General features: G+C 47.3%; 1 protein-coding gene across 1 annotated transcript in view; it reads right to left on the reverse strand.

Moving 5' to 3' along the window:
- The window catches only part of prkcha (protein kinase C, eta, a), a 194,404-nt gene that overhangs the window by 21,475 nt on the left and 158,745 nt on the right, over nucleotides 1-14,184 (reverse strand). Inside the window, exons 12-13 of the mRNA XM_080202405.1 lie at nucleotides 10,598-10,736; nucleotides 5,838-6,026 (exon numbers count right to left, since the gene is read on the reverse strand). Coding sequence (XP_080058531.1) covers nucleotides 5,838-6,026; nucleotides 10,598-10,736 — 328 coding nt within the window. The remainder of the gene's footprint in view (nucleotides 1-5,837; nucleotides 6,027-10,597; nucleotides 10,737-14,184) is intronic.

Here is a 14,184-nt window from a genome sequence, read left to right on the forward strand (position 1 = left end):
ATCAAGCGCCTATGCCCCCACAATGAACAACCCAGACCGAGATGAAAGACAAGTTCTACGCAGAACTAGATGCCCTACTATCAGCCGTCAGCAGTACCGACAAGCTGATCTTGCTTGGCGATTTCAATGCAAGAGTAGGGTGTGACTCTGCAATCTGGCAGGGAGTCATTGGGAGGCATGGAGTGGGCAAGTGTAACAGTAACGGCCTACTCTTAATGAAGACCTGTGCAACACACGACCTCCTCATCAACACAACCTTCCGTCTGCCTACCTGTAACAAGACCTCCTGGATGCATCCCCGTTCTAAGCACTGGCATCTTATCGACTATGTCATTGTCAGGAGAAAAGACAGGCAGGATATCAGAGTGACCAAGGCCATGTGTGCTGCTGACTGCTGGACAGGCTCATTGTCTCCAAAATGAGGCGCCGCATCAGACCCAAGAGGCGACCACAAGGAAGCAAGGTTATGAAAAGAATCAATGTGGCCAAGATAAAGAACCCCAGCATTGCTTCAGCACTGGCTGAAGACTTAGAAATCAAGCTTGCTGACCTTCACCTCGCAGGCAGCACTGAGGATAACTGGGAATGCTTCAGGGATGCTATCCATACATCTGCGCCAAAGACACTCGGGCCCTCCAGCAAGCAGCATGATTGGTTCGAAGAGAATGATGAGGAGATACAGGCTGTACTTGTTGAAAAGCACTGTCTTTATCGGGCCTGTCAGAACGACCCATCTTCAGCTGCCAAGAAAAATGCTTTTACCAGTGCTCACAGGACAGTCCAATATAAACTGCGTAAAATGCAGGAAGCCTGGCTGAGCGCCAAGGCAGATGAAATACAGGGACATGCTATCAGAAACAACTTGAAACGGTTCTATGAAGCCCTCAACACTCTCTACGAACCTCAGTCTCTCGGGAGTTCCCCCCTCCTGAGTACAGATGGTACAACTCTCATTACAGAGAAGGCTCAGACCCTGCAGAGATGGGCTAAATACTTTGAAGCCATCCTCAACCAACCGTCATCTATTAACGATGAGGCAATAGACAGGATTCCCCAGGTTGACCCCATGGATGACCCACCAGTAGTAGCCGAAGTCACGAAAGCTGTCAGCCAGCTAAGTAGTGGCAAAGCCCCAGGGGCAGATGCCATACCCGCAGAGATCTATAAAGCTGCATTTATCGAGAAGCTCGCCGAGTTGTTCCAGTCCTTTTGGAAGCAAGGATCCATTCCTCAGGAACTTAAAGATGTTTCCATTGTACACCTCTACAAGAAGGACAATCGGCAAGTATGCTACAACCGAGGAACCTTGCTGCTTTCCATCACAGGAAAAACCCTTGCAAGAGTCTTGCTAAATTGTCTGGTCACTCATCTGAAGCTGGGCCTGCTTCCAGAGTCACAGTGTGGCTTCTGAAAAGGTCATGGGACTACTGACATGATTTTTGCTGCGCGCCAGATTCAGGAGAAGTGTCAGGAGCAAAATCGTGAGCTCTACACAACCTTTGTTGACCTCGCGAAAGCCTTTGACACTGTAAGCCGACAAGGCCTGTGGAGGATCATGTCAAAGTCTGGCTGCCCCCCGCCCCCCCCCAACACACACACACACACACACACACACACACACACACACACACACACACACAAATTCATTCAGATGGTACACCAGTTCCATGATGGCAAGATGGCCAGAGTACTGGATGGCGGAGAATCCTCTGAGGCATTCCCAGTCACCAATGGCGTCAAACAGGGCTGTGTGCTCGCACCCACACTGTTCAGCATGATGTTTACTGCCATGCTGAATGATGCCTTCCAGGACAGTGTTGCTGGAATCAGCCTCAAGTACAGAGTGGATGGGAAGCTCTTCAACCTGAGGAGACTTCAAGCTATTACCAAAGTGAAGGAGACTGTTCTGAGAGATTTCCTGTTTGCCGATGACTGCATCCTGTACGCTGGCTCACAGCCAGAGATGCAAGTCAATATGGACACGTTCTCCACGGCTTGTGACAACTTTGGACTCACCATCAACATTAAAAAGACAGAAGTCATGCACCAGCCTGCTCCTCATGCCCCATACACAGAACCCATAATCACAATCAAAGGCCAGAAACTACAGGCAGCACCCTTTCCCAAGCAGTGACTATTGATGCAGAAGTTAACTGCAGAGTAACAAAGGCAAGTTCTGCTTTCGGTAGACTGTGCTCCACTGTATGGGAATGTCGAGGACCCAGCCCAGCAACAAAACTGAAGGTTTACAGTGCTGTGGTTCTCACTATCCTCCTGTATGCCTGTGAAACGTGGACTGTGTATTGAAGGCATGCAAGACAGCTCAATCATTTCCACATGACTTGTCTTCACAGAATATTATGCATCTGATGGCAAGACAAAGTACCGGAGACTGAAGTTCTCTCTAGAGCAAGTCTACCATCAGTCCACACGCTGCTGATGAGAGCGCAGACCCGGTGGGCAGGTCATGTCATCTGTATGTCAGACGAGCACATACCCAAGCAGCTCCTTTTTGGGGAACTCTCTGCTGGAAGGCGCTCGCATGGAGGGCAGAAGAAACATTTCAAAGACACACGCAAGGCCTCCCTGAAGTTGTTTGACATTGACACGACCACCTGGGAAACACTGGCACAAAACCACCCTACCTAGTACTGCCTCGTCCACAAAGGCTGTCAAGCTCACAAAGCAAGGTGTATTGCTGAAGCACAACTTAAGTGCGAGCTGCGCAAGTCCAGAGCCACCAGCGCAACAGCTACAGTGTCTACACAAGTCTGTCCAATATGTGCCAGGACACTCCGTGCCCGAATTGGCCTGATCAGTCATCTTCAGACACACCGCAACCAGCCTCAAAATGACTAATAGTGTCGAGGTCCTCATCGATGACGACGGACGAACGACAACCCCAAAACATTTTGTTGGCAATGACGCATTTATGAAGTGTAGTGGTTGTGATAGCAGGGGAAATGCAGCTTTCAACTTGTACACTGACAGCAGAAAGTGACACCTTTGGCAGTGCAGCACTTTCTCAGTACTGACTGGAACGTCAGCCTGGTTCACTAAGTTCAAGTCTTTGGAGTGGAACTTGAGCTTACAGCTTCAGTGTCAAGGCTAGACTGGAACCAACTGAATTAAGCAATCTCAGTCAGGCCATCAAGTTAGCGTGCTAGAATTGTAGTCAGTGGGCTGAATGTCTCAATTTTACTTTCCAAAGTGTTGTCCAGTGGGAAAAGAGAATACCTATATAGTTTCTAGTACCATCATTAATTTACTATCAAATTATAAGACTATGAATACCTTAATAAGACCTAACGAAGTATGTCCAACATTTTACAGAACATAACTACCAATTCTATCCCTCTGCCTGGCAACTGTCTGAGGCTAAACTAGGCTGCTGGTCTCATATTTAACCCTGAGTTGAGATTCTAACTACATTTAAACACATTGGGTGGCACAGTGGTTAGTACTGCTGCCTTGCAGTGCCAGGGACCTGGGTTCGATTCCCAGCTTGGGTCACTGTCTGTGTGGAGTTTGCACATTCTCCCCATGTCTGCGTGGGTTTCCCCTGGGGGCTCCGGTTTCCTCCCACATGCTAAAGATGTACGGGTTAGGTGGATTGGCCACGCTATATTGCCCCTTAGTGTCAGGGGAACTAGCTAGGATAAATGCATGGGGTTACGGGGATAGGGCCTGGGTGAATTGTGGTCAGTGTAGACCCGATGGGCCAAATAGCCTCCCTCTGTAGTGTAGTATTCTACGATAATTTTTGTGTTAATCCTAAGGCCACCAATTTCTGTCTTCATAACATTATGTGATTTCACTCCTGTCTCAGCTCACCCACTGCTAAAACCCTCATTCATACCGTTATTCCAATGGAGCTGATTATTCCAGCGCACTCCCAGCTGGTCTCCCACAATCTTCCCTCCGGAAATCTCAGAGGTCCATCTGAAACTTTGTTGAACGCGTCCTAACTTGCACCATGTCCTGTTCCCCTATCATCGCTGAGCTCACTGATTCCCCCCCACCCTCCGACCCTCCTCCCTATTTTGGGAAGCTCCTCCAATCCCAAACCTTTCATAATACCTGCACTCCTCTAATTCTGACCTATTGAGCCATCTCTCCACTATTGGTGGTCAGCCTTCAGCTCTGGAATTCCCTCCCTACACCTCTCTGCCTCTCCAACGCATTCTCCTCCTTTTGAACACCACTTAAAACTTAGCTCTCTGACCAAGCATTTGGCCACCTGATTTAATAGCTTGAGTGGCTTGGTGTCACAGCTTGTTTTATACTGCTCTAATGAAGTGCCTTATATTAAAGATACAATATAAATACAAGTGCATGCTGTCGATGTTAGAAACAGGCTGCTGCTATCAAATTGCACTTTAATAGCTTTAGGCAAGGAGGGCATAAAGTAAATCATAGAATATCTGCAGCGCAGAAAATGGTATTTTGGCCCATTGAGCTGCACAATCCCACCCAGGCCCTAGTCCCGTCACCCACATATTTGCCTTGCTAATCCCCCTGACACTAAGGGCCATTTTATCATGGCCAGTCAACCTAACCTGCACATCATTGGATTGTGGGAGGAAACCTGAGCACTCGGAGGAAACCCACGCAGACACAGGGAGAATGTGCAAACTCCACTCAAGGCCGGTGCTATGAGTAGGAGTGCTAACCACTGTGTCACCCTGCAACAGCACGTAGTGTGGGCGGTATGGTGGCATAGTGGTTAGCACCAGTGACGAAGGTTCACTTCCCAGCTTGGGTCATTGTCTGTGCAGAGTCTGCACGTTCTCCTCGTACCATCATTTATATCACACAAGGGGAGTGATTCAGCAAGCACAATTTACTTGACTTGGGTTTCTTGCTGGAATCCTGGACAGGCAAAAACAAGCTGATAGACAAACAAGTGTTTGATTTCATGCCTTTGGGATGATTTACTGAGAGGGGCCAGTTAATGTTGAGGGATCTGCCAAATCCCAAGTGGCTAATGAAGGAATTGGAGCAGAGTCTGCAAAAGATCACTCAGTAATTGATGGATGGACATCCTGGTCACCTAAGGGGCATCACAGTGGCACAGTGGTTAGCACTGCTGCCTCACAGCACCAAGGATCCTGGTTCAATTCCTGGCTTGGATCACTGTCTGTGCGGAGTCTGCACATTCTCCCCATACCTGCGTTACCTCTAGGTGCACCGGTTTCCTCCCACAGTCCAAAAAGCGTGCTGGTTAGGTGCATTGGCTATGCTAAATTCTCCCTCAGTATACCCGAACAAGCGCCAGAGTGTGGCGACTCGGGGATTTTCACACTAACTTCATTGCAGTGTTAATGTAAGCCTACTTGTGACAATAATAAATAAACAAAGCCATTTATTAACTGAGCCACCAGGATAATGGGAAATGCTTTGTATATACTTTTGGATGGCCAGGTGGCACAGTGGTTAGCACTGCTGCCTCACAGCGCCAGGGGCCCAGGTTCAATTCCCGGCTTGGGTCACTGTCTGTATGGAATCTACACGTTCTCCTCACGTCTGGGTGGCTTCCTCCGGATGCTTCGGTTTCTTCCCACAGTCTGAAAGATACGCTGGTTAAGTGCATTGGTCATACTAAATTCTGGCTCTGTGTACCCGAACAGGCGCCGGAGCATGGCAACTAGAGAATTTTCACAGTAACTTCATTGCAGTGTTAATGTCAGTCTACTTGTAACATCAATAACTAAACTTTAGGAGTTACTTCAAGATCATTAATTCCATTTCTGCCTTGGCCACTTTGCCCTGGAGTTGCAAAAGCAGTGACTCAGCCTAGCACGCCGCTGAGAGTTAGGGAATGGATCTCAACTTACTGCTTTGAGGATGGCTATTGCACGGTCACTCAGCCAGACTGGGTAAAGGACCTCGTCATTCAGGATGGATTCAAACAGGTCGTCTTCATTCTCAGCCTCAAATGGGGGCTGGCCGCACAGCATCTCGTACAACAGGACACCCAGTGCCCACCAGTCCACAGAGGAACCATACTGCAACTCCTGCAGAATCTGTCCAGAGAAACAGAATTCCCGTCAATCCACCAAATTTAACCAGAAACTTCAATACGGTAGCAATGTTAAGATTCCCGTCTGAATGGGATTGCAAAGCATGAAAGCAACACAGTCAGGAATGCTATATGTGTCACCAACAGTGGGGACCCAGAAAATCTGTCACTTCTCCCAGTCGCTTCCATCTGGCTTACTCCATCTCAGCTGTGCGATCAAATGTCCTAATGAGTTGAACAGACCTATAACTGTACCATGTGCTACCTAGGAAATAGGTTGTGGGTCAATGAGGCATAAAACACATAACAGATCCAGAACTCTACTTTTGTTTGACAGATGCTAGGTGCAGCAGTTACCATATTAATTATTTGATGGCATTCGGGCCCATTGAGGCATTTCATGACTTCAGAACCCTGAATTAGAACATGGATATCTGCTTCAATTACCTCCAAGGTGCAAGGCAGATGGACACCATTAAGCAGACTGCCTGGAACATCTCAAGTGAAAAAGAAAATCTAAATAAAACAAATAGCTGAAGGAAATTCAGGTAGAAACAGTTGTTCTCAGTAACACAATCTGTCCACCTCCGTGGATAAATACTTAAAAGGTTTAAAGAATTCAGGGAGAAAGAGTAGGGGGGAGGTTGGGATTATTTTGACAGCTCTTTCAACGGGCTGGCATAGGCGCAATGGGCCAACTGACGACTTTTCGTCTTCCATGATTCCGTGATCGCGCATTGTGTCCAGTTCTCCAACACACGTGCCTTAGTTGGAGAACTCCGCACACCTCGAAACCCAGAAGGGAACATGGTTTATATGGGGAGTGAGAGGGAGAGTGAAATTCTGGCATACCGTGACCAACTCAAACTAAATTACTTGGCGAACCATTATTGAGCAGTGCTGAGTAGCCGGCAGGGGTTGGAGGGAGCGGGAGGAGAATAATGCAGCAACTTGCAACATCTTTCATAATGTAAAACAGCCTAGGAGCACATGATACACAAGAGCAGTGTCAAACAAAATCTGCCACAGCCACAGGAGAACATCTCAGGCAGGTGGAAGAAGTGGATTTTAAGGAATATCTTAAAGGTGGGAAGAGAGGTAAAGAGCAGGGAGGTTAAGGGAGGGAATTCCAAAGCCTAGACCTCAGCCACTGTAGGCATGGCCACCAATGGTCCAAAGGTGAAGAAATTTAATCAGGGACTGTGTAAGAGTTCAGAATTGGAGATGTCTCTGAGGATTGTAGTGAATCATAGAATCCTACAGTGCAGAAGGAGGCCATTCGGCCCATCGAGTCTGCACCTACCACTATCCCACCCAGACCCTGTCCCCATAACCCCATGTATTACCCCAGATAGTCCCATGACACTAAGGGACAATTTAGCTTGACCAATCCACCTAACCCGCACATCTTTGGAACAGAGGAGGTAGTGAGGGCGAGATTGAGGAGGGGTTTGAAAACAAGGAGAATTTTCAAATCAAGACATTGTCGAACTGGGTGTCAATGAAAGTACGAGATGATGGGTGAACAGGACTGAGTATGAATTAGGACATGGGCATCAGAGTTGTCGGTGACCTTGGCTTCATGAAGAGTGAAAAATGGAAGGCTGATCTGGAGTGTTTTGGAATAGTCAAACTTGGAAGCAGCAAAGTAAGGGGCTTCCAGGTGAGCTGAGGCAGGTGTAGAGGCAGAGGGTGGTATGGACACGGAAAAAGTATCCATCATCATGGTGCAGATAGGTGATCAGGACCTCAACTCAGACCGTGGCCAGGGATGGAGTGGGTGGCTAGAGAACAGAACTTGTGGTGATAATGAGTCACACAAGGCCTTACAAGGAACTTAAGCTGTGTTCTGGCCATGTTGAGTCACTGATTCATTTGCCACTTCAGGAAGAGGAATATTCAGTGAAGACGTCCACTGGTCTGAGGGGTCAAGGTTCAAATTCAGTTCAGATCGATTTAATAACATTCTCTTCCATGAAACATTGTGGGCGGAATTTACCAGCTGTTCGTGCCGGCGATATTATCCGATCTCACTACAGTGAATGGAGATTTGGCTGAGTGCCAAGTTCTCTGTCCTCGTCTGCAGGGCCAGCAGGGCATGAGCAGCTGGAAAATTCCGATCCTAGTGAGGGCCTTACTTGAAAAAAAGCATTTGAGTAACCTCAACCTACATCCTAAAGGAAAAGGCTCAGAGTGCAACACTGCACGTATCACAGAATCTCTGTAGAAGTGTAGAAGGAGACCATTCAGCACTGACACTCTGACAGAGCATCTTACCCAGGTCCACACTCTGTCCTGTCTCCATATTAATCCAGCAAAACATTGGCAGTATAATGGTGATCTCTATCAGAGACCAAAAGTCCCACACTATACTCTCAGGAATGCTTCTACAAAGGTATTTTTGAACCAACATGGTTCTAAATTCTTGCATCTGATCATGTCACAAGCGGCTGAGAGGAGTGTTTGACAGAGACAAGGGATAAGAGAAGTTACAAAGTGTCTCAAATTTGTCCAAAATTTGCATTTCCAATCTTACAAACACAACTTTCAGCAAAATAGAGATTTTGAGCCCAGCCTGTCAACATTACAGCGAGAACATTGATTGTTACTGCTATCACTCAACTGATATGAAGCATTCTTATATGGCTGTGTGGATTTGTTCTGAATGCCGTATCTTTGAACATCTGAGCCTTGGCAGTTGATCAGATAAGGGAAGGTTTTCAGTCATCCTATTTTCATTATGAAGCGCAGATCGTTTGGAATGGATGCTGAACTGAACTCATATCTCTGAGAATGCATGATCATCTCTTGAAGTGGTTCGGAAACACTACCTTCTGGTAATTGTCACGTGGCACAGTTTACACCATACTTAAGCTACTTGTGTGGACCGGCACACTTGCAAAGGCGCAACTGTTTCTAAGTCATAAAATATAATTTAGTTCCTGGTTCCTGTACTTTCCCCAGTTCTCAGGGACAACACTGCCAAACCAAAGTGTCACTGCTCAAAAGATAAATGTGTCGCTGGATATAGCACAGATCGAAAGGAACCAGTTGGGCTTCTGGTAGACACAGATAACTGATGACAGCCAAGACAGTAATACAATGCCAAACCCATCTATGATTTTAGGCTTATAATGTAGCTTCTGAGGCTCAGCAGTGTTGGAAATGCACATGATAGACTTTCCGGCACATGTGAAACAAGGGGAAGTATTTAATGGAGACAAGAGCCCCATGTCATTTCTTTTAGAGAGGGTTGCTGAGAGAAGTTCAGGCACTTAACTGGGCAGCAATGGGTCTTCCTGGGATCAAAGACCCCAAGGGCAAAAGTCCTGTCCGCTGAGAGCTATGAACCAGTGGCTCTACTGTATCGCTGAGGCGGTGGTGGCTTCTGCCTGCATGATATCTGGCCATGGTCTAGAATCGCCACTGGATCCTAGGCATAAGTGATGGTGGGAGAATGGTCATAGATTAGAGGTTGCGGGAGGTCAAGGGGATGGGTGCTCATCATAGGCATCCCCCTTTCCCACTGCTGTGTTCCCCAGGTGCTGAATGCATTTGAATTTGGACCTGCTCCTGAGAGCCACGAAGCAAACTCACACTGGTTTGTGTGTCGTGTTCCCTGCAGGGTTAATAGAAATGGTGGCAGGATGAAACCCTTAAGGGCGTCAATTGGCAGTGGAGGTGTCCACAGGCCCTTCCATTGTGTACTTTACTGGATTAGAGGTGAGAAGGTGGCAGGAACACCAACCCCACCCTCCCACCTGTTTAAATGACCGTCTGCCACCAGACCTGCTGTGATGAGGTCATTAAATAATCCCATAATGGATCAAACTATGCTAAAATTTGATTTGATTTGATTTATTATTGTCATGTGTATTGGGATACAGTGAAAAGTATTGTTACTTGCACGCCATACAAAGCATACCGTTTATAGGGTACATGGGAGAGAAAGGAGGAGAGGGTGCAGAATATAGCAGCAAAGTGGTTAGCATAGCTGCCTCACAGCGCTAGGAAGCCTGGTTCAATTCTGGCCTCGGGTCACTGTCTGTGTGGAGTTTGCACATTCTCCCTGTGTCTGCATGGGTTTCCTCTGGGCGCTCCAGTTCCCTCCCACAGTCCAAAGATGTGCAGGCTAAGTTGATTGGCCATGCTCAATTGTCTCTTAGTGTCAGGGCAATTAGCAGGGTAAATGTGTGGGGTTACGGGGATATAAGGCCTGGGTGGGATTGTGGTCGGTGCAGACTCAATGGGCCGAATGGCCTCCTTCGGCATTGTAGGGTTTCTATGATCCATGATTCTAGAAAGATCAACTTAATATAAGGTCAAAAGTCTGAAGGCAGCAGGGAAGAAGCTGTTGTGGAGTCGTTTGATACGAAGTCCAGTACTTAGCACCATGTTGAGAGTAGCATAAGTTTGCAGGCAGATAGCTTCAGAAATAGTGGCAAAAGCAAGGATTCAATATGGTGAAGAAACATCAGCTGATACCCAGCTTCAAGGGAATCCTCATCCTTATTCTCAACTGAATCTCTAACAAAACTGTCTGCCAGGAAGGATTTTCATTTGCCTTTGACCTACCTCTGGTGCAATGTAGTCGGGCGTACCACAAAAGGTCCCAGTCGTGTAATTATTATAGATACCCTCTTTGCACATTCCAAAGTCCGCCAGTTTGCAATGTCCCTCTGAATCCAACAGAACGTTATCCAGTTTCAAATCTCTGTGAGAGAGGAAAATACACAATGACACATCTTTGCGACTTCGGAGTAACAGAGGATCTTATACATTGTGTGACTATATCTACTGAGTATCGGATCAATGATAAAATAGGACAGTATAACTGGGTTGTCAGATGAAAAGGTAATAGATTTCATTACAAAGCATTCACTGTTCTTCTGTGCAGCACCTGTTAAGCGTTTTACAATGACTTCAGAGAGCGAGAATTTGAGGAATGATAAAGGGACAAGAGCTGGGTTTGTAGTTCCTGATTGTTATTAGTGACCCTGTCGGAAACACAGTGTGTGAACATACCCAGCAGTGAAGCATTCTAGGGTCGAATGGCATTCCAACAATTATTATCCTGGCTCACTTCTGGGACAAAGCACCTATGCATTTGGTGGAATATGCCAGCAAGAATAAGTATAAGGGGCAGAAAGAAAGAATGCTGACAGTGATTCTCCCATACCGGAGTGCTAATCTTTTAGCGCCTTGGGACAGGGGATTCTCACATCGGCCGATTTGTGGGGTTCGCGCACTTGTTCCCGCTGTGATAACGTCTCCCAGCGCCAGATTTCCAGCGGCATGTGTTTTATGCTGGAAATTGGCAGGGAGACAGGAGAATCATTGGCATATCCATTTTTAAGGGGTGGCACAGTGGCACAATGGTTAGCACCGCTGCCTCACAGCTCCAGAGACCCGGGTTCAATTCCCGGTTTGGGTTACTGTCAGTGTAGAGTTTGAACATTCTCCCCACGTCTGAGAGTATTTCCTCCGGGTGCTCTGGTTTCCTCCTACAGTCCAAAAGATGTGCTGGTTAGGTGCACTGGCCATGTTATATTCTCCCTCAGTGTACCCGAACAGGTGCCGGAGTGTGACAACTCGGGGATTTTCATAGCAACTTCATTAGTGTGAATGTAAGCCTACTTGTGACTAATAAATAAACTTTAACCTTTCATGTAATTTAAATGAAACTAGTATGACAGAACTGAAGTCTCCGGGCCCACCAAAATCCCTCCCCCCACCCCCCCAGCCTGCAGGGATTACAATAGGTCCCCACTTTTGAGGAACTAGCAGCTGGACCCCGCTGAAGTGAAAAGGGGGCTGGAGACAATCGGGGACCAGCTGAGGGTCGGGCAGCTTGGGGTGGGGGGGGTGGGGAGCTGGGAATTGACACCCTGGCAGTGCCAGCCTGGGTCCCCTGACATTGCCCAAGGGGCAAAGTGCCAATGCCCACAAGGTACCTTGGCATTTCTCGTTGGGCATGGGACAGTTGACAGACTTCTTACTGTGTTTACCCCAGTCCAACGCCAGCATCTCCACATCATGACCACTATCGACAAAGCTTGCGAGTTTACTATCAAATAAACCTGTTGGACTTTAACCTGGTGTTGTGAGACTTCTTACCATTGGACAGGGCCAGGGGATAGGGCTGGATGGGGGTAGGGGGGATAGGTGGGGTGGGGGGGGAGGGTCCCTTTGCCACTTTGCAGTCGGAATCGATGGGGGGGGGGGGGGGAGGAGGGAGGCCAGTGATTGGGGAGAGTTTGGGAGGGTGACAGCCAGCTGTCAGGGGGAACACTGGGGGTGGGTGGGGGGGCTGGAGATCGCAGCGGGCTGCAGGAGGGGGGGGGTTCAGGAACGATCAGGGGCTAGCAATCCGGCTGTGGGGAGGTGGTCGGGGCGGGGGGGGGGGGGCGGAGTTTTGCACAGCTGGCATTGTAGGGATTGCTGGTTCTTCAGCTTTACACTAGCTCTGTTCAGAATTGGATTTATTCCTGTTGAGAAATTATCCAGAGTTTGGAAAAGCAGTGGGAGGGGTAATCGGGAGCCCCAACTAGCAGCAGGGGGCACAGAACCCATATTAGACGTGATTAATTTCACGTCCGGAATGGATATTACATTCCTTGGCCTCCCTGTGTCATACTGTGGAATTCTTATGAATACTTTGCATCCAGTCACCAACATGTTGGAAATTTGGCTACAGAACACGTCCAGCAACAGTCAGTGCTGTCAGCTTCCAGAAAACCAACAAGTAGGCCTCTCTCCCAAATTCAGCTGGAAGCAGAACAAAAAAAAACCCTGAAATGACAGCAGTTTTTCCAGTAAGAATGACAAGGCTGACTTGAGTTCTGTGTCTATTCCATTTAAAGGCTGATTCATGAACCAGATCGCGAGTATTTATTTTTGAAAGAAAGAACAGTTGCATTTACATTCCGCCCTACGTATCCTCAACACATCCCAGAGAATTTTCCAGCCAAATTACTTCAGAAATGTGGTTACTGGAAGCAGCCAGTTTACAGTGGGGAAAATTGGCTTCGAAAATACATGTGTCGTATCAAACAGCTGACAGAGAAAGAAGAATATACAAAATGCTGCAAATTGGAAATAGAAAATATCGGCAACACAACAGATCTGTCAGTGCCTTTCTTTTACAGATATTAATGGACTCTGTGAATTGTCTGTCTTTGCTCTATTTTAGTTGTGTTACTAAATTCAATTGGATTAAGACAGCATTTTTACAAATCTGATTAGAAGGTTAAGTGGGGGGGATAGTTGGTGATGGAGATCCTTCTGCCCCTTCTACACTCAAAATCAAACATTGCCATGGCAACCGGGTAGAGCAAAGCTTGTGTGTTTCTTGATTGGATTTCAAGATGTTTCTAGGAATGACTGAAACGGAGAGAAGATTACACTGGCCACAGGGTTTCAGATCAGCGCTCGAGGGATGGACCATCAGCCTCAGTTGACACTGACATAGCTAGGACTGGACAAAATCCAAATCACTTTGTGCATCCATCTCCAGCTGGAGTTGAAATGCTAATGTTCCGGATGCTCATGCTTCCTTCAGTATGAGGGTGCTCTTGGCTAATTTGTTGAAGAGATTGTAAGTGGCAAATTGTGACACATGGGAAGAATGCTTTCTCCCTTCAATATTCTCCCCATCACTCCCCCTATGCTCCTGAAGCGAGTGACTCGAACATTTGACATGTACCAGCAGCCTCCAGTCACTTAAAGTTTCATGCCAGGTCAATAATAGTAATATCTGTGGGACAAGGCCAGCTAGTCATGGGAACACCTTCGCCGCCTAGTTCCTCTCCCAGTTATGCATCATTCTAACTTGGACATTTATCACTGTTCTTTCAACATCACTGGGTCAACATCCGGGAACTTTGGACTGAACAACATCGTCGAGTGTGTGCACTACATCAATGGCAGTGTTACAAGAAGGCTTAACACCACCTTTTCAAGGGTGCCACACTTTAGGAGGAATGTGGAGAATTTGTACAGAAGAGCTTTGCTGGAATGGTTCCAGGGGTGAGGGATTGCAGTTGGGTGGACAGACTACAGAAGCTGGGCTTTCTCCTTAGTGCCAAGCATACAAAAGAGGAGATTTGACAGGGGTGGTTAAAATCATGAAGGGTTTAGGCAGAGGGAATAAAGAGAAACTG

Source organism: Carcharhinus amblyrhynchos, chromosome 14 (assembly GCF_965287045.1).
Source record: "Carcharhinus amblyrhynchos chromosome 14, sCarAmb.v2.hapA, whole genome shotgun sequence".
Classification (NCBI taxonomy): Eukaryota; Metazoa; Chordata; class Chondrichthyes; order Carcharhiniformes; family Carcharhinidae; genus Carcharhinus; species Carcharhinus amblyrhynchos.